General features: G+C 41.4%; 1 protein-coding gene across 3 annotated transcripts in view; it reads right to left on the bottom strand.

Annotated features, from left to right (window-relative positions):
* Positions 1–24794, bottom strand: part of epn1a (epsin 1a) — a 27820-nt gene extending 3026 nt beyond the window's left edge. The window contains exons 1-11 of one of the 3 annotated variants that reach the window (XM_061674474.1): positions 24521–24794; positions 16864–16965; positions 16342–16500; positions 10269–10397; positions 9773–9893; positions 9526–9683; positions 9288–9359; positions 7945–8028; positions 4231–4519; positions 987–1151; positions 572–814 (exon numbers count right to left, since the gene is read on the bottom strand). In XM_061674474.1, coding sequence (XP_061530458.1) covers positions 572–814; positions 987–1151; positions 4231–4519; positions 7945–8028; positions 9288–9359; positions 9526–9683; positions 9773–9893; positions 10269–10397; positions 16342–16500; positions 16864–16932 — 1489 coding nt within the window. In that variant the 5' untranslated portion in view covers positions 16933–16965; positions 24521–24794. The remainder of the gene's footprint in view (positions 1–571; positions 815–986; positions 1152–4230; positions 4520–7944; positions 8029–9287; positions 9360–9525; positions 9684–9772; positions 9894–10268; positions 10398–16341; positions 16501–16863; positions 16966–24520) is intronic. The other 2 variants (XM_061674476.1, XM_061674475.1) reach the window with 2 other exon arrangements.

The raw sequence follows: 24794 nt of genomic DNA, 5'->3' as shown, positions 1-24794 counted from the left end.
CAATCACGTATTTCGGTGTTTTCCGACTTCATGACATAGCAATTAGCATCATGCATTTCCGTCTTTTCCTAACCACTCCTCACCCTCCCTTTGTGATAACGTAAACGACATGTGTAGGAAGAATGCTAAGAAGTGTAGTTTATGCACTGCCATAGAGACGATGATTAGTGACTTACAATGAGTTGACATCAGACGCAAAGATAACTTTTGCCTCGGTGGCTTGGCAGTTGGGGAGGCGTAAAAAAATAGCATACCCCAAAGCAGCTTTTTTGTGTTATTTTTTAAATACAGTGTTTATTTCATAAAATGTATTTATGAAACTTTCGTCATGTTGGCCGGACACAACGCCATACTGGCTGGTAATGTTGGAAGCTGGGTTTTCCCCCCCAATATCGGGAACAATCAGTGTTACGGCCATAACGAGTCAGCGTTCAGTGAATTCTGTAACAAAATACAGACGTTCCGTAACATTTGGCAGCTCTGTGAATAGATAGAGGTATACTGGTTTAGGATCTGAAGCGCACTCGTAACACAATTTTTGCTGAAGCGTCAATTGGGGCCTGTAGCTCACCTGTGTTCTGGAGGAAGGGGTTATGCGCCGACGACGAGGAGATGGAAGGAGGTGGCGGCTGTTTGGGTTTTGGTTTGGACGACACCAGCGAGTCCAGATCAACCAGAGCTGCGTTGGGCCCGAGGAACGACTCGGGAGTCTTGCGAACAGGTAGAGAAGAGCCGAGGGATGAGAGGTCAAAGGGTACGGGCGAGCCTGTGCTGTTGCAGGCTGTGGCTGAGGACCCTCGTCGCTCGGGGTCTCCTACGAAATAGAGAGCGCAGAATTGACTGGTGTACAAAAACAAGAATCTAACCACGTGTGCTTGAAGGGGATGAAATGTTGGACAAAGACAACTACACCGTGTGTGTGTGTGTGTGTATAACTTATGCGAGTAACACCAGTTCCTACATGTGACTGATGGGTGTGAATGTACCTGTGCCGTTAGTGTGTTTGGCGGAGTCACTCCAGATGTCGGGGGTGATTGGGTCAGAGGCGGGGACGGGCACATCCTTCGCCCAGGGGTCTACTGCTCCCCCTGAGGAGGAAGTGCTGGGTGGCACTGTGGGGCCCCAGGGGTCGACACTGGGGGGTGTCACAGCTACAGGGGGCAAGGGGGGAGATGTATGGGGGGAGGGGAGGGTTAACACAACACTTTACAGATACAAATTAGGGCTGGGAGATTAATAGATTAATTCAAGTTTAAGTCAGGATACTCCCCCCCCCCATTTTACCAGTTTGTTGACGTGCACTTCTTACACTAGCATGCCTAGTTAGCATGGCTAGTTAAAAAAAAGCTCAGTGTTGCCAACTTGGCAACAAATTTCCCAAAAAGCCACTAGCCACTTTAATTCTCACAAAGAAACGGACAATGTGGGTGGAATTATTTTCATATTACTTCCGCATGACAGGCAATTACGGCGGCACTCACTGAACATTACAGAAGATATGGTGCAGATTTAATACATTTCAAATGCAGTGATTTGTTGATATGTTGGAAAATGTTGACTTCCAAACTGCAACTATTTTGCAGAGTTTGCCATGACTCAGTTGTACAACTCTACCTGAGAAAAAAATAAGAGAGAACTGGAGGGATTGCAGAAAACAGACATTGGGCCCAATCAATCCAAGCAGTGTGGTGACTCATTTTATGATATTAAAATGTTGAACATTTAAATTGTTCATTTATTAAAGATTGTGTCTACATATCATCGCAGTCGGGAGGAAACCAAACTACATTTTCCCCCCAAATCAATACGATCGGTCTTTCCCCATGTCGTCTGTTGTTTTGTTATTCACCAAAAATGCTGAAAATAGCTTGAGAGCAAATATTAACTCTCTCGGCCACTTCAACTGTCATCTACCACCACCTTTTCCTTACTCCACGGGAGCCTCGTGGCATTATGTCTCCTCAAGATTAAGTCTATTATTTTTAGACAATAGAGTAAAAACAGGTTTGATACATTTGAGTACAAATGCTTTGTTAAAAATTAACAGTTGTAATGCTTCGTTGTAGAAGGAACGGCATCCGCCACAAAGGTACATTTACGTGCAAATTAATGTCTGCCGATGATGTACTAAAGCCTTTTCTCGGTCTAGGGTACAGCGCAAACACAGACGATGTGCATGGGTGGCAGAGACGACGTGCCCGTGCCATTTTAATTTATCACAGTGTAAGATATTTGCCACTTTCGTGTGAATTAAATTGCCGATTGAACATGATTTTGGGGTAGTGTTGTGCTGATATGGGTGTGCAACATTATATGATAGCAATATGAGGTATAATTAGGGTTGAGAATCGAGAACTGATTGGAGCCGGGTTAACGTTCCAGTTCTCCAGGAACCGTCCAAATTAAAACATTTCGGTTCCCAGTTTCGATGCCTACAGTCCGCCCACCACGAAGAAGAAGTGGCGAAAAGCGGCAAAAAGCAACAAAGAAGAACGAAGACGTGCTTGTGCCCAACGGTGGCGGCTAACAAATGTGTCTTAACTTTGTTAAAAATAATGACCAGTTGCTTCAGTGCAACACTTGGAATAAGATTATATTGTGCAAAGGAGGCTTTCACGATGTGCAGCGTCTGACGCATTCCGAGCTTCAGCCTACACCACGCGGAGCTTCAGTGAAGTCAACTCTCAGTCAATTAGGTGAGTGATACAATAAAATAAGTCTAAGGCAACATTGAGACAGCTAACAAGGTAAACCGTTGGTTGCACTTTTGCCCTGATGGTTTTTAGCGTTTATTTTAGTCTTCAAACCAACGTAAGCACTGATGCACGAGAAAAAAACCAACAAAAAAACAACAACTTAACATTGACCTAAAACTTCACCGTAGCAACTACACGTCACAATGAATTGGGACAAAATTCACAAACATTGTCTCACAGTATCACAAACACTAACCTCGTGCCTCATCGGTGGGGAGGGAAAGGAATCAGCGTTTTACAGCATTTGGTTCCATCCATTAAAAAAAAATACAAATAAATAATATCACCGGTGCCATGTGAAGTTACTTTTCGTGCCAAAATGCTGAGTTCCGGTGCGTACCCTTCAAAATAAAAGGCTACAAGCTAAAAACAGGAAGTCAAGTTAAAGTTCGCACATTTAAACCATTTGACGTGATGACACGGTCCTAAATAACCATTTTAACAATGCTAAATTTAACTTTCTGCTGAAACATAAATTCATGAATATTAAGTCAATTGGATTAGTTCCACACACGTTGCCTTTTAGTTCATAGGTTTGATATTGATACTGGTTATAAAGAACCTCGAGTCAAATGTTCGTTTTAGTCTATGCTGCGGGCTGCTAAGAAAATGGATGTTCATAATTTGGACAACCTTTACTTAAACCCATGCAAACTTTTTTGACCCAGCCCAATAAAAGAATCAGAATCGAGAATCGTTTGGAACCGGAATCGCTCAAATTCAAAAGATGCCAAACCCTAGGTATAATACCAACTTGAACGATGCGGACTTTGGTAACTCAAGCATGATGGCGTTTTTTAGTAGGGATTTTGGAGATGCAAGGATTCTGCCCAACATTGACGATATACAGTATGTATTGAAAAACTGAGATATTTTTTTTCCCCAAGGCACTAATTTTCTTATTGCCTGTAAAATAATGTATTTCTGTGGAAGTTAACTTAAGTTAAGTCCTAGAGGGGGGTTGGGGGGGAACTTACATTTGTTTGGTATCAGGAGAAATAAAGCAAATCCCACAAAGAAAAAAACCCACAAAATTTGTTTTGAATAATAATCATTGTCCTTTGCTTTTACTGTAAACTTCACAAAGAAATCTGAGACTTTATGTTAACACCATATCGCCCAGCCCTGGTACAAATCCACAGTCAGGAGGAAGCAGGGAGCTGGTTTCCTAAACAGAGGCTCTCATCTGACATTGGTGGTTAGCCATTTTGCCTATTCTCATCTTTGCGCAGGTTGCAGTTTCATGCATAAAAACATGAAAGCACTCTGCTTGAGGAAACAGCCAGTCAATCCTCAGTAGAAACGAGGATTTACATCCTGCTTTAGACACATAAGGAGAATGAATTTAACAAGCATGCTTTCCTCCACATTAACCTGAAAGCATGTGAGTCAATGAGAAGAAATGGCAGCATGCTAACAACATGGGTGCTGTGTGGTCATGACAGGGATGGTGAGCAAAGTCGGTGTTACCTACCTGAGCTTCCCCAGGGGTCCACGTTGTTAACTCTGTTGGACGTCTCCCCCCAGAGATCGGGAGGATGAGCTACAGATGGCGGTGGCGCCCCTCCGCCCCAGGGGTCGGCGCTGGTTGGGGAAGCAGGCGATGCCACCCCCCATGGGTCTGTGGCGGTCGCGCCCCAAGGGCCCGAAGTGGCAATGGGAAGGGTTGGCGGAGGGGAGGGGCCAGCGGAGCCCACGGCCGCCGGGACGGCGGCAGCAGGGGTCCCCCAGGGGTCCGCAGCACTCAGCTCCATTAGAGCACTCTGTCAAGCAAAGAAAGTACCATGGAATCTTCATCAACATTATTAAGACAGTATATTCATTGCCATATAATATGCAACATATTAATCTGTTTTTTGTTGTTTAGATTAGATTTTGAATTTAAATCCCTCCTCAAGGCTGATCTTTTTGTTTGTACGACAATATTAATATAATGGTTCATGTGTGAACTTCAGATCTATTAATTACCTATTCTTTTTTGCAAACGTAAAGAGTAACCTTCCAAATTATTACTTCAGTAACTTTTTTTTGAATAAATGAATGTCAAAAGCACAAAAATATAAAATAGGAATATGCAAATTCAAATATTGCCCAACAATATAACTTTAAAACAAGATTTTTTAAATATATATTCATATATATGAAAATATAATGTGTGAAAACCTTGTGAAGACTTACAGAAAACATTTGACCGCTGTCATTGCCAATAAAGGGTTTATAAAGTATTGAAAATAAATTTTGTTATTGACCAAATTCTTATTTCCTACCATAATTTGCTAATACATTCTTCATAAATCAGAATTTATTTTTCTCATTTTGTCTCTCATACGTGAGGTATACCTATGATGAAAATGACGGACCTGTCTCATCTTTTTAAGTGTGAGAAATTGCACATTTGGTGGCTGACTAAATACTTTTTTGCCCAACTGTATGTATATATAAACTCAGGATAGAGCACATTTTGTTTGAACCCACCCACTTTTTAAGTGAGCAAAAGTATTGGAATGTGACTGATGGGTGTTTCTAGTTGCTCAGGTGTTGCCTTTTAGATTGATTGCTTAAACATTAGATAGTGCTGGTTTTTGGCTTTCACCTGTGACAACTGCATTTGCTCTTAAGCAAACATGAAGACCAAACCATTTTGAAGCTGAAAAGAGGGAATATCGATCAGATCAGATTGCACAAACATTGGGCATAGCCAATACAACAATTTGGAATGTCCTAAAAAAGAAAGAAACTACTGGTGTACTGAGCAACAGACATAGAACAGGTCGGCCAAGGTTATCAACAGCAGGTGATGACAGAAACATTGTGAGAGCTGTGAAGAAACGCCCAAAGACAACTATCAGTGACATCACTGCCAACCTCCAAAGGGCAGAAGTGAAGGTATCACAATCCACTGTTCCAAGAAGACTTCGAGAGAAGCAATATACAGGCCATACTACAAGACGCAAACCACTCATGAGGAAAAAGAATTGAAAGGCCAGATTGGATTTTGCAAAGTAGTACAGAGATGAGCCACAAACGTTTTACGGACTAATGAGACCAAGATTAACCTCTACCAAAGTGATGGAAAGGCCAAAGTATGGAGAAAGAAAGGATCTGCTTTGCATAGTTTTTTTTCCATAATAAATTAAACCACCATTTAAAACAGCATTTTAAGATAACTTGGCTTCTATTTGTCTGATATTTACATTTATTTTGATGATCTTAAAGGGGAAACTGCAAAAATATACGAATTTGAGAAGGGGGCCAGTACTTTTTCACAGCACTGTACTTTGAGGAAAGGCGTTATTTCATAAGCATTGGAAGTTTTGAATATAATTGAATAGCAATGACATATAGAGTTTGTCAAGGGTGAGTCCTTGGACCCCTTATGTTCAGCCTGTGTATGCTACCGTTGCAGAAAGGTAATGTTGAATATCATAGCAATGCAGGTAACACACAGTTATACATATCTAGCAGGGTCCCCAGATAACTACCGTATAATTGAGGTGTTGTGTCATTGTCTAAAACAAATAATTCAGAGATCAGAATTTCCTTTGATTAAACCACAACAAAACTGAGGTAATTGTTTTTGGCAGTAAAATGAAAGAGGATTGCTGTCAGTAAACAAATGGAGTCACTGTCTTTAAAAGCCAAAAAGACCAAGTCCACAACCTTGTTGTGCTGATAGATTTGGATCTGACTTTCAGCAATCACATCAAACCAATCACTAAAATAGCCTTCTACCAGCTGAAGAACATATCCAGACAGAGTGAAGGGTTGCATGTTCCAAGCAGATCAGGAGAAGCTCATCCATGCTTTTATCTCCGTTAGACTGGACAATTGTAATGGTCGTCTGACTGGACCACCAGAAAAGAGTATTAAACAGCTATAGCTCATTCAGAACACTGCAGCTCGGGTATTGACCAAATAAAGCGATGCGAGCATATTACTCCAATTCTAAAGTCTTTAAACAGTCTCCCAGTAACCTATAGAATACACTTTAAAGTTCTGCTACTGGTCTATAAATCATTGAATGGCTTTGGTCCTGAATGTTAAAGAAATGCAAATGGAATATAAAGATATACAGAATCAGGTCAGATAGTGGAGCCCAGAGTTAAAAGCAAACATTGTGAAGCAACATTTAGCTTTTATGCTGCACACACATGGAATAAGTTGCCAACAGATGTGAAGACAGCCCGAAGTGTGAATGTTTTCAAGTCCAGTTAAAAACTATTCTTTATTTTTCTTCCCATGCTGACGATTGAGCTCTCTTAAAGCATTTTTAAATATTTTACTTGCACTGTACATTCTTTTAACATTTGTTATTAAGCAGCATTAAGCATTTTTTACTTCTGTACTTTGTTTTTAAATGTCTTTTGCTCTTTTTAAAAATTTTGTTTTACTTTTTAATCATGCAAAGCACATTAAGTTCCCTTGTGTATGAAATGTACTATATAAATAAAGCTGCCTTGCCTCTCATGAGCAAGGGGTGTTTGACATTTTATATGCCTCATCTCTTAACGTTAGGAGCTAATTTTTATGCATGTTCTTATAGATCACAAAAGCATTACAATGCCATTAATATTACAATTCACACAACATATATTTCCAATTTATATATTTTATAATGGAACGGTGGACGACTGGTTAGAGCGTCTGCCTCACATTTCTGAGGACCAGGGTTCAATCCCCGGCCCCGCCTGTGTGGAGTTTGCATGTTCTCCTCGTGCCTGCGTGGGATTTCTCCGGGCACTCCGGTTTCCTCCCATATCCCAAAAACATGTGTGGTAGGTTGATTGAAGACTCTAAATTGCCCGTAGGTGTGAATGTGTGCGCGAATGGTTGTTTGTTTATTTGTGCCCTGCGATTGGCTGGCGACCAGTTCGGGGTGTAACCCGCCTCTCTCCCAAAGATACCTGGGATAGGCTCCAGCACGCCCGCGACCATTGTGAGGCTAAAGCGGTACAGACAGTGGATGGATATTTTATAATTTTTGTATATTTTTGCCGGCCAACTCAACGTGTAGACAGCAAACATAAATGGTAAATGGATTGTAATTTATCTAAACCTCATGGTGCCCAAAGCGCTTTACAAAGCCTCACATTCACCCATTCACCAGATAAACAACCATCAAGAACAACTTGTATATCAGAGTTGGAGACAGCAGATGATGCCGTGAGAAGGACACAAAAAAACACACCTCTTCTGGCTTCGCCTTCTCCCTCTTGCTCTCTTCGATGGCCATCTGCAGTCGCAAATCGTCGCCTCTGCGCAGTCGTTCCTCCTGCCAATCACACACATAGTGACGTGAGTAAAGTCTTATACATAACTTATTAACAATAAGAATCTTTTAGAGTCAAGAGTGCTTTAGAAAACGCCCCAAGGGTAAAATGAAATCAACTGCAGGTCTGTTATGTAGGAATAGTTGAGATGGATATCAACCTCATCTACAGTATTGACAAATTGCTTCTACACACATCAGAGGTTCTTTAATTTTTTGTTTTTCTTCAAAAGACTCATGATGTCTGTTCACAAGAACAAGCACATGCTGACCCAACTGACTGCCAGTTTGAAGTCCTACGTGAACAGCACTTTGCAGGGTAATCATCAACTGGGGGGCAGTTTTGGATGAAACATGCCATGGAACTAACCAAACAAAGGATTGGCGTATACTATATACAGATCTTTGAATGACATTTTATCTTATCTAAGGACTAAAGAACAAATCTGCTGTACATTTTGTGTTATAAAGAAGCAACACAGGAAAATAACAGAAGTGAGGTGTCAGTAGGAGGGATTTCAATTTAAGCCCACAGTTCAGTGCATGAGGAAAGAAGAATCAATGTTTGTACACCGCTCAGGGTTAAAGATGGTATTGAAAAGATATTCAGCATGCAAATTTCACAATTAAATGTACGATTAATTAGATTTAAATAATTAAACACATGATGACCACCTACAAGTTACATATATTTGTGTGCTTGGTCCTTTTCAATCAAACTTTAGCCCCTTTCCCCTTAAGCGTGGTTTGTTTGGTCAGGTGTGACAGTAATGAACTTTGGTCATGGATCAAAATGAACAGTTTCAAATGAACTCTGGCAACTGGCAAATGAACAGTTGGTGTCTTTACTGCGTGATAGTGATGTAATTACAGGTTGCATGTAAACAGATAATACTTAATGTACACGCCCATATACCAAACCAACTACCTGTTCATATTCTCTTGACCAATAAAGAGAAGACGAGCTATGTCAAGTGGTTTGTTATGATGCATTTTGGTTTGTGGTTTTTTTTTTTCTTTCTCCATTTTATTTTTCTGTGTCAAAAGAAACCAGACCGGGGGAGAAATGGACCAAACTGATGTGGACCCAAGAAAGCTAATTATAGGTGTGAAAGCACCCCTAACAGTATTACTGCAGTCTTAAAATGACACGTGACAAATAATAATACATTTGTCGTCTTGATTGGACAATGCTGTAAATTCTAGCTGACAGAAAGACAAGATGGCTTCACAACCGGCTTGGCACGCAGACTGCCCCTAACCTCTTGGAGCATCTCTTTGCTGAGTGTGATTGCATAGCGGATCTCTGCGTCCTCCAGAGGGTCCTTGCTAGTCTGGGGGAGGTCAGGGGTCACATGGTGAGAGCAAGGCTAGGTGTACGTGTCGCTTAACATCACTGAATGTTCATCTGTATACACAGCGCTTCATGGCATAGAGTGAAACTGCAAATCAAACTCACATTAGTTTATTTTCTCCGTTCGACTGTCTTGTGTTGCCTACCTGCTCGGCCTCTTCTTTACTCATTGCCAAAGCCAGCTGGAGCTGCAGGTCCTCCTCTCCAGAGCTCTGCGGCCATGCCTGCTCAGGATCAGTGCCTCCAGAGTGAGAACCCAGCGACAGGCTGCCCCCCAGGTTGGGCGCAGAGGGCGCAGAAGAAGCTGGAACATAATGTGAATGAACGTATGCAGAGATGAGTGTGTTTGTGGAGTGGTGAGATCACCGATTGGACAAAAACTAACAGACTCACCACTGGAGGTCTGTGCCATCTTCTCTTTGGTTTTGAGGGCGTGGATCCTCTCCTCTCTAAGTCTCTCTTCATCTTTCAGCAGGGTCACCAGCTGTTTGGCTTTCTCGCGCACATTCACACCCTGGAAAAATCATAACAAAAATATGTATCCAATGCTTCTTATACAGCTGTACCTTGATTTACAGGTGCCCCAACTTCGTTTTTTTTTTATTGCAAGTGGTTGCTTGGTCGATTTTGATTTGCGATGTGAGCCAAAATTCAAAGTACTGTACAAGTAAGCCTTCGATACTCTGACACTCGAGTAAAACAAAGAGAAAATGGCGCAATGAAGGTACTGTCATTCCCTTGCTTATGGCCAAGGAAAGCCACAGTCACCGGTTGACTTTCATCCATGTATTAAAGGGGACAAACAGTCAAACACAAACACGAAATGAGAACACTTGCAAGGATGCTCAGAGGCTGACACTGATCTATAAGCGGCCATGTGTCTGCATACCTGGTCTTTGCCGTCCCTGTCGATGTACTGGAAATCCTTAAGAGTCTGGACTGCGTAAATGTTCTCTCGGCACTGCTGGGCGACCCGCTCAGAACCCGTTTTGATCAGATATTCCATAAGAGTCATGGCCTGGCAGACATGAACATAATAGGTTAAAAAAAAAAAGAAAAAAAGTCTACCGCAATTTCTCATACATTTGCTGAGGGGCGATTATGCAACTGTGTCCAATTATAGGGCAAAATCTTTTAGATTTCTTTTTTTTTTTAATGATACCGATTAAGGCAGCACGGTGGACAACTGGTTAGCATATCTGCCTAGCAAATCTGCCTCACAGTTCTGAGGACCGGGGTTCAAAGGAGGACCGGGGTTCCGGCCCCGCTTGTTTGGAGTTTGCATGTTCTCCCCATGCCTGCGGAGGTTTCCTCCCACATCCCAAAAACATGCAGGGTAGGTTAATTGAATACTCTAAATTGCCCGTAGGTGTGAATGTGAGTGCAGATGTGCCCTGCGATTGGCTGGCGACCAGTTCAGGGTGTACCCTGACTCTCGCCCGTAGATAGCTGTGGTAGACTCCAGCACGCCCGCGACCCTAGCAAGGATAAGCGGAACGGAAGATGAATGAATGAATGATACAGATTAAATGCGGAATAAACAGTTTGTATTACAGCCTAACTAAAGGGTAGATCTCAGCTGCTTTCTTTTGTATCATTTTTCTTTTTCTGGACACTACTCCTGTTATCAGAATCAGAATCATCTTTATTTGCTAGGTTTGTCCAAAAAAAACACAAAAGGAATTTGTCTCCGGTAGGTGGAGCCGCTATAGTACAACAACAGACAGGCAATTGACAGAGAACACTTTTGAGACATAAAGAAATTGAGAAAAACAGTCACTGTGCAATAAAGAGTTGCAAGTTGTCTGGTAATGACGGTACAATTTAAATTATTATTTTTTTTTACAATTGTGCAAAAATAAGTTCTCTCGCACTTAGAGCAGTTTGAATGACTAATATAGCAATATTCCAGTGCATTGACCATTGTGCAAAGGGTGCTGAGACTGCAAGGAGTGTATGCATCTTAAAGTGACTAATACCGCGATAATCTGGGACAATGTTGATTGTGCAAGTGTTACAGATACTCCTCAATCAGTGTGCAAGTGGGGCAGATGCTACTCTGGCATGAGTGGCCAGTATTGGTCAACAACAGATATGCAAATAGTGCAGCGTGGCGAGACTACTACAGTGAGTGCACGAGTATGTATAATTGGCCCAACAGAAATGTGACAACAAACTCATGACAAAAAAATTGGCAGCATGTTGCAATGGAATTGTAGGTTAGCTGTTTAAGAAGTTGATTGCAAGAGGGAAGAAGCTGTTTGAATGTCTGCTAGTTCTAGTTTGCATTGATCGGTAGCACCTACCTGAGGGAAGGATTAATAGTGCTATTTGTATGCACTGCATAGAATAAATCAACTTTTTGTCTGCTTTTTCACTAACTGTAGTTGTCTCCCAAGTTAGCAGAAATCAGAATGTTTTTTGACAAGGTTCTTCCTACAATGTTGAAATGCTCAGCAACTGTTGCTTCTGTATGCCCACTCTGTAAACTACGTCGTAAGTTTGTTAAAACCAGAAGTTCAAATACACTATATAAAAATAAACTTTTTTCGCTCTGTCTGACAGGAAACCTTTCCCGTTTAGGTCAATTGGATTACCAGAATTATTTATATCTGCCAAATGCCAGAATAAGGAGAGAATGATTTGTTTGTTTGTTTTGTTTTTTGGCAATTTTTTATTATTTTCTTTCAAAGTCAAAAGTTTAAGTACATTTCATTGGTATTTGGTACCATTGTATTTAAACTCAATGGCTTGGGTGCTACATTTTGGATACCCTTCCACAAACTTCTAATAATATTTGGGGGGAAATTTTGGCCCATACATACAAAACTGAGCCAGGTTTGTATGCCACCTTACTCACTCATGCCTTTTCTTGTCTGCCCATTCATTTTTAATAGGACTGAGATCAGGGCTCTGTGATGGCCACTCCAAAACACTAACTTTGTTATACGTAAGCCACTTTGTAAGCAGTCTGGCAGAGGTTTGGCGCTTGGTCATGAAACCTCTTATCCAATGTGGCTTAACAGAATAAAAATCTACTAGCCACACTTGTGTGTAGTTAGCCCAAAAAAAAATCACGTGTTTATGTGGCTAAACCTTTAGCCACACTTAGCCAGTCCTCATCACTGAGAAGCCGATAATCCTTAATGATGTGGGCCCAATTAAAATGACCTAGTCATCAATCAGGAGTAGGGCTGAATGATATGGGAAAATACTCTTAATTAGTTTTTGTTTGTTTCTCTTAAACAAAAATTGCCATTACGATTTAGCATGTGATTTTTTGGGAGGAAGTTTCTTACCTTCAGCATTATTCCCTAAACAAGAAATGCATGATTCTATAGTATGACCAATACGACATTGGATATAGCCAAAAAATAATCAACTCTTTTCTGTAGGCCAGGCTTAAATGTTATGAATTGATATGAATAACAAATCTTTATTTTATTATTGAAGTGTAAAAAGGAAAACCTTCCATCACAGTAGAATATTGATTTATTAATTCAACTTCATGCCTTGTAAAAATTCTTCTATTGCAGATTTGAAAAGGACAGTTTCACTCCACACACCCACCCGGCCGCACCCGCGACCACAACCACACCTCTGACTTCTGCGTTAACCATCCATGAACAGGATGTGAGAAGCATCTTCAAACAACAGAAGATTAACAAAGCAACAGGACCGGACCATGTGTCTCCATCCTGCCTCAAAGTCTGCGCGGACCAGCTCGCTCCAGTCTTCTCTCAGATCTTTAACAGATCTTTGGAAATGTGCGAAGTTCCATCCTGCTTCAAACGCTCCACCATCATTCCAGTCCCCAAGAAACCTGCAATCTCTAGTCTGAATGACTACAGGCCTGTCGCTTTGACATCTGTGGTCATGAAGTCCTTTGAACGTCTCGTGCTGGACCACCTCAAGAGTGTCACAGGTCCCCTGCTGGACCCCCTGCAGTTTGCCTACCAAGCGAACAGGTCTGCGGATGATGCAGTCAACATGGGACTGCACTTCATCCTAGAACACCTCGACAGTGCAGGGACCTACGCGAGGATCCTGTTCGTGGACTTCAGCTCAGCGTTCAACACCATCATCCCTGAACTCCTTTCAACCAAGCTTCTCCAGCTCAGCGTCTCACCTGCCATCTGCCAGTGGATTTACAGCTTTCTGACGGGCAGGACACATCAGGTCAGGCCTGGGGAGGCCACCTCATCCACACGCAGCATCAGCACTGGGGCGCCCCAAGGTTGTGTCCTCTCTCCGCTGCTCTTCTCTCTCTACACGAACGACTGCACCTCAGCGAACCCGACTGTCAAGCTCCTGAAGTTTGCAGATGACACCACTGTCATCGGCCTCATCAAGGACGGTGACGAGTCTGCATATCGACAGGAAGCGGAGCGGCTGGAGCTGTGGTGCGGGCGACACAACCTGGAGCTGAACACGCTCAAGACGGTAGAGATGATCGTGGACTTCAGGAGGCATCCTTCGCCACAGCTGCCCCTCACGTTGTCCAGCTGCCTTGTGTCAACCGTCGAGACCTTCAAGTTCCTGGGAATTACAATCTCTCAGGACCTGAAGTGGGCGAACAACATCAACTCCGTCCTAAAAAAGGCCCAGCAGAGGATGTACTTCCTGCGGCTTCTGAGAAAGCACGGCCTGCCACCGGAGCTGCTGAGACAGTTCTACACAGCGGTCATCGAATCGGTCCTGTGTTCTTCCATCACATTCTGGTTTGGTGCTGCTACAAAAAAGGACAAACTCCGACTGCAACGGACAATCAAAACTGCTGAAAGGATTGTCGGTACCCCCCTACTCACCATTGAGGACTTGCACGCTGCCAGAACTAAGACAAGGGCGTGCAAAATCCTCTCGGACCGTCTGCACCCCGGTCACCAGCTCTTCCAGCTCCTTCCCTCAGGTAGGCGCTACCGATCAACGCAAACTAGAACTAGTAGACATTCCAACAGCTTCTTCCCTCTTGCGATCAACTTCTTAAACACCTAACCTATAATTCCATTACAACAAGCTGGCAATTTTTTGACTTGAGTTCGTTGTCACATTTCTGTGGGGCCAATTATTTATTACTTGTGCACTCACTGTAGTTGTCTCGCCATGCTGCACTATTTGCATATACTGGCCACTCATGCCAGAGTAGCATCTGCTCCATTTGCACACTGATTGAGGAGTATCTGTAACATTTGCACAACCGACATTGTCCCAGATGATCGCACTACTCGTCACTTTAAACCGCATTCACTCCTTGAAGTCTCAGCGCCCTTTGCACAATGGTCATTGCACCGGACTATTGCAATATTAGTCGTTCGAACTGCTCTAAGTGCTAGAGGACTCTGCATCTTTTTGCACAATTGTTTTTTGTCAATGTCTTTATGTCCCCAAAGTGTTCTGTAAATTGACTGTTTGTTGTACTAGAGCGGCTCCAACTACCGGAGACAAATTCCTTGTGTGTTTTGGACATACTTGGCAAATAAAGATGATTCTGATTCTGATTCTGATGATGCTCTTGTCAGTAGCAGTAGCACTGCTGTCAGTGTCAGCCGAGTATGGTGACAAAGTGGAGAGTAACAAGTGACACTTTCATCACAAAGATGTGAGTATAAAAGCGGTTCAAATGTTAAACTGTATTAAATGTTGATTAATGTTCTTATCAATTACAGTATAAGTGTTAAACTGATTCACTTATTTGATAATCCTCAAGAAGGATCTTAAGGACTTTACTTGGAATTTTCAAATTCTAACTTTTTAGTTGAAGATAATATTCTACATCTCTGGTGGTAAATAGTAGGCTAACATTAGCTGTCAGATCATTGTAAAAAACATTAACACAGTTCACATAAGGCAGAAGGCGCATGCTCACTTTCATCAGGAAGGGCTTTTGAGTTTTGACGCAGGCAATTTTGATTTGCCATCGAGGCAAATTTAGGCAATATTCACGTTGCCACATCCTGGTTAAATTAGCCATTGGCAAGGTAGCGAACAGGCAGCGCGAACCATGGTCGGTGAGTATGCTTCGGGTCATTGTGTTTTTGAAAGACCCATTTGCACCCAAGCTTTACTGTACTTTACTTCCTGGCTGATTTTTTTTAGATGTTGCTTCAGTATTACCACATACTGTTCTTTCTTCATGATGACATCTATTTTGTGAAGTGTACCAGTCCCTACTGTGGCACAACAATCCCACAACATGCTTCAGCCAGCATCTTCACAAGGTCTTTTACTTTTGGTCTGGGGTTGATATGCACTTTTTGGACAAAGCACATTCATCTCTGGGGAACAGAACCAGTCTCCTTTCCTGAGCATTACTATGGTTTGACATTCCCAATGTGTTTTTACTTTCGTATCATCACAGATAAACAGGGTACCTTCAGGCATCTGGAAATGGCACTCAAAGGACGAGCATGACATGTGCATGTCCACAATTCTCTTCATGATATATATATCTATATATATATATAGATATATATATATATTTGAGATTTATTTTGAATTTTCCGTGAAGTTAGATAAATAAGCAATAATTTTCTGGTGTGCCTTCAAATACATCCAAAAGTGTCTCTACTTAACTTAAATGCTGTCAAGAAACCAATCAGAAGCTTCCAAAGACATGACATCACCTGCATTCAAATTTCTGACTTTGAAGAAAGTAATAAGTATATATATATATATATTTTTTTTTCAGGTTTTTAGGAAATAGATATATTTTGGGTAATTTAATTGACCTAAAACAGTAACCCTTTAATCTGTATGTATTTTTATGTCTGACAGCCAGAAAAAAAAAAGCATATGTATTTTTTCATACAGTTTATGTAAATTTCTAATTTCAAATGTATTTGACACACGGCTGTTAATTGGGGCACAACATCTCTTAGAAGGGAAGCCAATATTTTTGGAAATATTAAATAAGCACAAAAAAATATATTTGTAAACAATATTCAAGCATGGTAGTAAGGCACCTTGTACACGTGTCTCCAGTTCTTGCCGTGGTCATTGAGGCGCTTCCACACCATGCTCATGATTTCGGAGAAGGCCACAACATTGTAGGTCAGATCGGCTATCTCCGACATCAGAGAGCTGCTGGGGCCCCACGGGTCATTGGATGTCGCTTCTCTAACCTAAATGAGGGACAGATTTCAATGAAGTTCGATCCATCTGCTGTCAGTCATTTTGTGTCAAATTCAAGGTCTTCGCTGTTCTGAGCGTCAATGCAAACCATCAGAAAATAAGATGGAGGTAAAATAATAAAAGCCTAATGTGATTAGGTGAGGTCATGCAGCATACATATAATGAGGGGATTGGGAAAAAAAGATTGCCTCAAATAAATATTAGATTACAGCAGACATTGTGCCATCGGTGTGGCGGGGAGACATGATGTGGGCCCTCTTAAATCATGTGCACAAAAGGGGATGTGGGTGTTTAAAAAAGTTTTAAAAAAGGAAGAAGGTGGAAATCATTGCCCAACAAACAGGAGATATAACCTTGATTTCAGCCTCTGAATAGTTGTGAACGATGTTCTTCACTTGTCGCCGTAGAGATGAGGTCGACATGGCAACCGTTGGGCCGTCGAGCTGTGTTGAAATCTGATGAGCGGTCGTGAAAAAAAAAACAAAAACAAAAAAACAGATGAGTACACTTGATAGGGCTACAGCGATCAAATATTTTTAGAAACGAGAAACGATCTTTAACACTGAGCAGTTCATAGAGACAATATTACATCCCAAATACTACAAAAGGTTGGTTTGGCAAAATACGTACCCTTTAAAGTGCGAAATGATCCCAAACATTGGGCATTTTGTCTTTTACCACCGCCAACTTATTTCTACACAAAGTGGTAAGTGAGTTTGCATTAACATTAGTCAGAGTGGAAAAATGATCACTGCGAAGATTCAAGGCAGATATTTTGCATTTACTTTTTTAAGAATGCAATTATTTATTTATTATTATCTGTTTCAGCCTTACAAGCGATATAGAAAATGGGGGGTGGATAGCAGATGCACGTTTTCTTTGCAAAAGGCATTTCATCCAGCTGTGTTTCGTTAATTACATGACTGTTGTGTTCTTTAATTAAAGTTTATGTACCTTATAAGTAAGGCTGTAACGTTTTTGTATCAAAAATCACTCCTTCATGCTCCTCCTCTACATACAGCCACATTACCTCACAGTGCTACCAAACTTAAACTTAACATCCTTCCATCCATCCATTTTCTGAGCCGCTTATCCTCAACTAGGGTCGCGGGCGTGCTGGAGCCTATCCCAGCTATCATCGGGCAGGAGGGGGGGGTACACCCTAAAGTGGTTCCCAGCCAATCACAGGGCACATACAAACAAACAACCATTCGCACTCACATTCACACCTACGGGCAATTTAGAGTTGTCAATTAACCTACCACGCATGTTTTTGGGATATGGGAGGAAACCGGAGTGCCCGGAGAAATCCCACGCAGGCACGAGGAGAACATGCAAACTCCACACAGGCGGGGCCGGGGATTGAACCCTGGTCCTCAGAAATGTGAGGCAGACGCTCTAACCAGTCGTCCACCGTGCCGCCTAAACTTAACATAATACATATTATTTTTAAGCTAATTTAATAAAACATAAGCATAGATTGAAGATACATTTCTTCATCAAGCTTCCTCCAACTGCTTGTCATGGGACTACTTATTCCGGTATGCCCGTGTTGCCGTCACTGGCTGAAAGAAATCCGCCTATACGTGGGGCGGTTGGGTTTCTTTCACTTTTCACTACCTACACGTCTATAGTGCAACATAGTTTCTGGCTGACAAGGCGACACTGACCATGTAAATCTGCGCGGGTCCACGAATATGGAAAATGTGCTGGCCTTGCTGCCCGAGTTGTGGATTAACATAGTAGTTAGCCGTGCATCGTTAACCTCAGCTAGTCCGATCTGCTCACTGGGGAGGGAGAGGAATGAGGGCAGCGAGCGGCGCTAAGTCAGCGAAAGTCCATCTTCGTCTCCAATGTTGTGTCCAATCACGTGAGTATGACGACTGTGTGCCAACTGTACTTTACTCCAACTCATTACTCTTGTGTGCATTCCATAACATGCCTTCTGCAACACTGCCGTAACAGCTGTAGTGTAGTTTTGTGGTGTAGTCAGTGTAGTGTAGTGTGTACTTTGTGGAAATTGTTGTTAACCTAAACACAGAGAGCGCTGGGCTGTCGCGACTCCTTTGAAACAGTAAGAGAAACGTGTTTTGTCTTTACCTACAGTGAGGCAAAAAAGTATTTAGTCAGCCACCAATTGTGCAAGTTCTCCCACTTGAAAAGATGAGAGAGGCCTGTAATTTTCATCATAGGTATACCTCACCTATGAGAGACAAAATTAGAAAGAAAAAAAATCCAGAAAATCATATTGATTTTTAAAGAATTTATTAGCAGATTATGGTGGAAAATAAGTACTTGGTCAATAACAAAAGTTAATTTCAATACTTTGTTATATACCCTTTGTTGGCAATGACAGAGGTAAAACGTTTTCTGTAAGTCTTCACACACTGTTGCTGGTATTTTGGCCTATTCCTCCATGCAGATCTCCTCTAGAGCAAACTTTCAACTCCCTCCAAAGATTTTCTCTGGGGTTGAGATCTGGAGACTGGCTAGCCCACTCCAGGACCTTGAAATGCTTCTTAAGAAGCCATTCATTCATTGCCCGGGCGGTGTGTTTGGGATCATCGTCATTCTGAAAGACCCAGCCATGTTTCATATTCAATGCCCTTGCTGATGGAAGGAGGTTTAAACTCAAAATCTCATGATACATGGCCCATTTATTCTTTCCTTTACACGGATCATTTGTCCTGGTTCCTTTGCAGAAAAATCTGAATCAAACAGCCCCAAAGCATGATGTTTCCACCCCCATGCTTCACAGTATGTATGGTGTTCTTTGGATGCAACTCAGTATTCTTTCTCCTCCAAACACGACAAGTTGAGTTTTGACCAAAAAGTTATATTTTGGTTTCATCTGACCATTTGACATTGTCCCAATCCTCTTCTGGATCATCCAAATGCTCTAAAGCAAACTTCAGACGGCCTGGAGATGTACTGGCTTAAGCAGGGGGACACGTCTGGCACTGCAGGATTTGAGTCCCTGGGGGCATAGTGTGTTACTGATGGGAGCCTTTGTTACTTTGGTCCCAGCTCTCTGCAGGTCATTTACTAGGTCCCCCCATGTGGTTCTGTGATTTTTGCTCACCGTTCTTATGATTATTTTGACCCCACGGGGTGGGATCTTGCGTGGAGCCCCAGATTGAGGGAGATTACCAGTAGTCTTGAATGTCTTCGATTTTCTATTAATTGCTCCCACAGTTTATTTCTTCACACCAAGATGCTTACCTATTGCAGATTAAATCTTCCCAGCCTGGTGCAGGTCTACACTTTGGTTTCTGGTGTCCTTTGGTGAGGTATACCTATGATGAAAATTACAGGCCTCTCTCATCTTTTTTAGTGGGAGAACTTGCACAATTGGTGGCTGACTAAACACTTTTTTGCTCCACTATATTTTGTTATTTCATTTGTGGTTTGGAGCACAGATGGGACGTCTGCTACGGTGTTAGCATAATGTTTACATTGTTATTTTCCCAAACTCCACCGTGTCGTTTAGTTCTTATTATATTTTAAACGGTAGTTATTTTGTTAGAGAGAAGTTTTTTTTTTTTTTTTTTTTTTACATAATTAGTTATTTAATTTTATTATTATTATTTATTTTATCATAAATCTTTTTTACAATCATGTATAATTAAGTGTCCGAAATAAATGGTCCAGTTTTTTTTAAAATCACAAGTTCTCTCTCTATTTATTTTTTTTTTTTACCTTCTTGAATCGAATCGTATATCAAACAGTGGGTCAGAAATCGTGGTAAGTATCAAATTGTGACCTTGGTGTATCATTACAGCCCTACTTATAATTCGATGCTATGGCAAAACAAGATGCAACTTAGTGAATTTTGGTCCCTCGGAGCAATTACAATTTCTAAATTGGGTCTTCAGTCAAAAAGGTTTGGGGAAATCTTGCATTATCTGTTGTCGTAATAAAGGGAGTAGGTCAGGGTCATGCACACCTGTAACACAAGAACAATGAAGAATCAGGGCCTTTCTTCTTGGTATTTGTGCTGATCTTTTGCTCTGATGCGCCACTTATTCACAGTGACCTGCGTCTTTGTTCTTCCCGTGGCAAAATTGGATCGCAAAATTACAGACGCTGGGAGATGAACGCAGAGCAAGATAAGACAAACAATACAAATAAATGACACTGTCACTTGGTGTTGACTGCTAAGTCACCCACGAAAACGCGCACACACACACACGCGCGCACAGGCAGAGCAGCAGATTCCAAAGTGCCCGTGATAAAATGAGGACAAAGCAGATATTCAGTAAGAAAACCACATGATTTGAAATTAACAAATAGCTCAGGGGCAGAGAGAAAATATTTGTTTATTTGCTTGGGTAAGCAAATAGACTTATTGATGTAGAATTCACAATCAGCAATGATAGAACTTGAATCAGCTGTTCTATACTAACTTTGAAAAATGCAACTGTGGCCAAAACTAGAATCTTAATGTGTAATTGCTAAATTCTCACAAAGAATGCAAATTTTATTCATGCAAAATAATTACATTTTCTTGTAAAATTATGACCGTCTTGTTAAATTATGACTTTATTCTCATGCGATTACAACTTTTGTAATATTGTAACTATTTTTGTAAAATGACTTTTCAATGAAAAGTTTTGACTTAATTCTTACAAAATGTTTTTTTCCTCTCATAAAATTACTATTTTTCTGTGTTCATCTTTCTTATTTTTCTTTAATTATTACATGTCAATAAAATGTTAAACTACTCTTTACCTTCTCCAGTTTTCAGTACAGATGCTTTAAAACTGGCAGTATTAAAACAAAATATCTTTATAATAATCGAGCTTGGACGATATGAAAAAAATGTGAAATTTGTCATATCAGTCAGCTCTATCTGCGAGTATTGTTGTATTGTCTGTCTACATGAGTTGCTTGAACGTTTGTGTGGGTCTCACAGGGCTAAAGGCTTATAACACTGACATTAATGGTAGTTTTGTTAGCACGTCTATGGCAGTTTTCATTGCGTGTTAGCATTAAGCTACAAGACTTTGGACAAAGGTATGTGGTGTTTGATTAAATACAAATGTAATTGTTTTTTGTTTTCCAGTAAACTTTAACTGGGCATGGCAATAAACAGCTTGACGGGAGAACTTGGTCTGTTTTTTGAAGAATTGTTCACTATCTGCCAAACAGCTGCTTGTTGTGAAGGACGCTGCCGCCATCTAGCACTTGTACCACAAATTTTTGCTTGCAACGCAAGAAAATAAAAAAGCATGAGCGGCAAAAAACTTGGAAAAACTCAAATACTTCAGGTCAAACCTAAGTCAAGCTACCACTCTATATATTTTCTTGGTCCACAAAACTGGACATTTTCCCGACTCAAGAGTTCAAAGTACAGTGCGTACTTCAACACACCCACAACTGCCTACTATGTCAGCCAGTAAGCAAGTGGCCACATGTCAACCATCTCACGGCTCCTGTAGCACTTCTCGGATTATTACATTGATATGACTATATCAAGGCACAACAGTGTCAGCAACGTGCACAGTTTGAACTACAAAACATAGATACAACCACAGATGTTTATTCAAACTACTTGAAAACCGTATCCACGTAAATAATCACTTACTGTGCGCATCAACAATCCGGCTCATTTGATTTTAAAAGAATATCTAAACCTGCACACCTACATACAAGTCAAGGGGTTGTGTAACAAACCAGGACTCAGCCATTGCGTCAGTTAGCCAGTGCTGAGTCTCAAAGTTCACACAAGCCAACTGATAAGGGAATATACAGTACATGTCTTTTGAAGCCTGGGTTTCCCTCATGTTTCTCTTGAAAGTTATATGGTGTCCACAAAGCTTCTTTACAATTAAATGTACGAGAAAAGCAATTGATGCTAAGCAGATCTGTGTATTTCTGGTGCTCTGTTGATGAAATAGGTACTGTTAAGTAAAGCCTTAAAATTGGCTACTCCTCAAGAAAAGGCAGAATGTGTATCATTGTGGTTTACTGAAAAAAAAATCGGATACACGGACTTAGTGAAACTTCAGGATATGGAAGACATCCACTGTCACGTGCCAATCCGTGCATGGCACAAGAAATGTATGGAGACGAGGACTGTGTAAACCACTGTACACTGTGCCTTTTCTTAAGGAGTAGACCTTTTTTATTTAACAGAACCTACTTCAGCAACAGGATACCTGAAATACACAAATTTTGTTGAGAACTAACTCCTCATATTACATAATTGCCCCTGCATTTGGTTCTTAAAATGTTTATGGTTAGTTTTCATCTTTCGTCAGCCACATAAAATGATCCGGAAGGCCAGATATGGAGAGATCATCCGGTGGGCAGCGGGAAACTACAATTTCATTTAGTTGATCTGGAAATGATTATTCATTACAACAAATTACCCCCCCCCATCTATGCCAGTGATATACAATCACAGGCAGAACAATTATATGCTCTTCTACAAGATCGTAGGAGGTCCAATTAACCTCTGTATACACCTGTTGCCTTCAATACAACAGAATTATTATAATAATTTGTCACCTTGCGCATTCATCGGGAGCATTTTGAATGTTTATTTGTGAACTCATAGCAAAGTACAAAAATGGTGGATCAACCTTCTGAACCTCTCCTCCATCTCCCCTCAAGTGTCTTCTGAAAAGGTAAAATGTTTATTGTTCACTTAGCCATTTGACTGGTAATTTATACTTTCTTTGTCTGTATGTTAACGTAGGGGTAACGTAAAATAAATTGTTAAACTTTAATTGCTCTGCGTTTAATCATCCATCCATTTTCTGAGCCGCTTCTCCTCACTAGGGTCACGGGCGTGCTGGAGCCTATCCCAGCTGTCATCGGGCAGGAGGCGGGGTACACCCTGAACTGGTTGCCAGCCAATCGCAGGGCACATACAAACAGACAATCATTCGCACTCACATTCACACCTACGGACAATTTAGAGTTGTCAATTAACCTACCATGCATGTTTTGGGATATGGGAGGAAACCAGAGTGCCCGGAGAAAACCCACGCAGGCACGGGGAGAACATGCAAACTCCACACAGGCGGGACCGGGGATTGATCCCCGGTCCTCAGAACTGAGGCTGACGCTCTAACCAGTCGCCCACTGTGCCGCCGCATTTAATCATGTGTGTGTGTGTGTGTGTGTGTGTGTGTGTGTGTATATATATATATATATATATATATATATATATATATATATATATATTTTTTTTTTTTTTTTAGATTTTTGTTCACCATATTCACAAGTACGTTACTGTTTAAATTACATTGTTTCTTGCGATATTATTGGGTGCCTGAAACAGATGGATGTACATCATGTCCTACGGGAAATATTGCTTCGGTTTTCATGCGATTTGGGTTCTGTCAGGCTTTTTGGAAAGGATTCATCACGACAACCAAGGTTCAACTGTATACATAATGTTTGAGGAGTTTGGTTCTTGACCTGCCCGTGTGCCTTGAGGTAACTTCTGTTCTAAATTGGCGCTGTATAAAAAAAAGGCGTGTTAAGAGGGGAATGTGCCACCGAAACAATATCAACAGATCCTCGCTACACTTAACGAAGTGAAACCACAAAGGTCAGTTGAGAATAGAAAGCCTTTCTTGTCATTGTGTGGTGCAGATACAACGAAATGTTGAAAGACGCAAATTTGCGAAGGAGCAGGCTCCATCCAGTAAAGTAGTCTGCCCGACACGCCTACCAACTTAGCATTTGACGTGCTAACTCAGCTAAAGCCTGATAAGCCCGGACGGCTACACCAGTCAAACACTCTACAAATGAATATCTTTAATACATTACAATGTATTTTAACTGTCCCGTCCGTTGTGTACCTGAGCTAGTCGAAGCAGTTGGCTAGTACTTTGCCCCAAAGCTTTGAGTTGGGAGTCTGAGTAAAGTATAAACAAGCGACCCGATGTCTTAGCACTCTACGAACAAGCTAAGACTTAAATTCAAACATGCAGCTAAGCCCTCTTGATAACATTCAACCACAACGGGTGATAAAAATGAGTGTTCGTTACCTACCAGTGAGTGGTCAAAGGTATCACTTGCTTGCTTGCAGCTAGGAGAGATTAGCTAGCCAGGCTAGCTGATGTTAGTTGGCCAGTAGGAGTGCGAAACGGCTCGAGATTGAACTGCGGGGGGCATGTCCGGCTTTCGGAGCACGGCCGAGTGTGACGCGGTCACATGAAAAAACAAAAGGTGGGCCACATTGGGAACGAGAGGATATCCCAATGGGATCGTGTGGACTGACCCTGGTGTATCCTGAACACACAAGCCAGGAGGAGGAGATGGCCGA

The sequence above is a fragment of the Phycodurus eques genome, chromosome 4 (assembly GCF_024500275.1).
Source record: "Phycodurus eques isolate BA_2022a chromosome 4, UOR_Pequ_1.1, whole genome shotgun sequence".
Classification (NCBI taxonomy): Eukaryota; Metazoa; Chordata; class Actinopteri; order Syngnathiformes; family Syngnathidae; genus Phycodurus; species Phycodurus eques.
The sequence above is the reverse complement of the archived record's forward strand: the minus strand, read 5'-3'. Positions and strand labels throughout refer to the sequence as shown.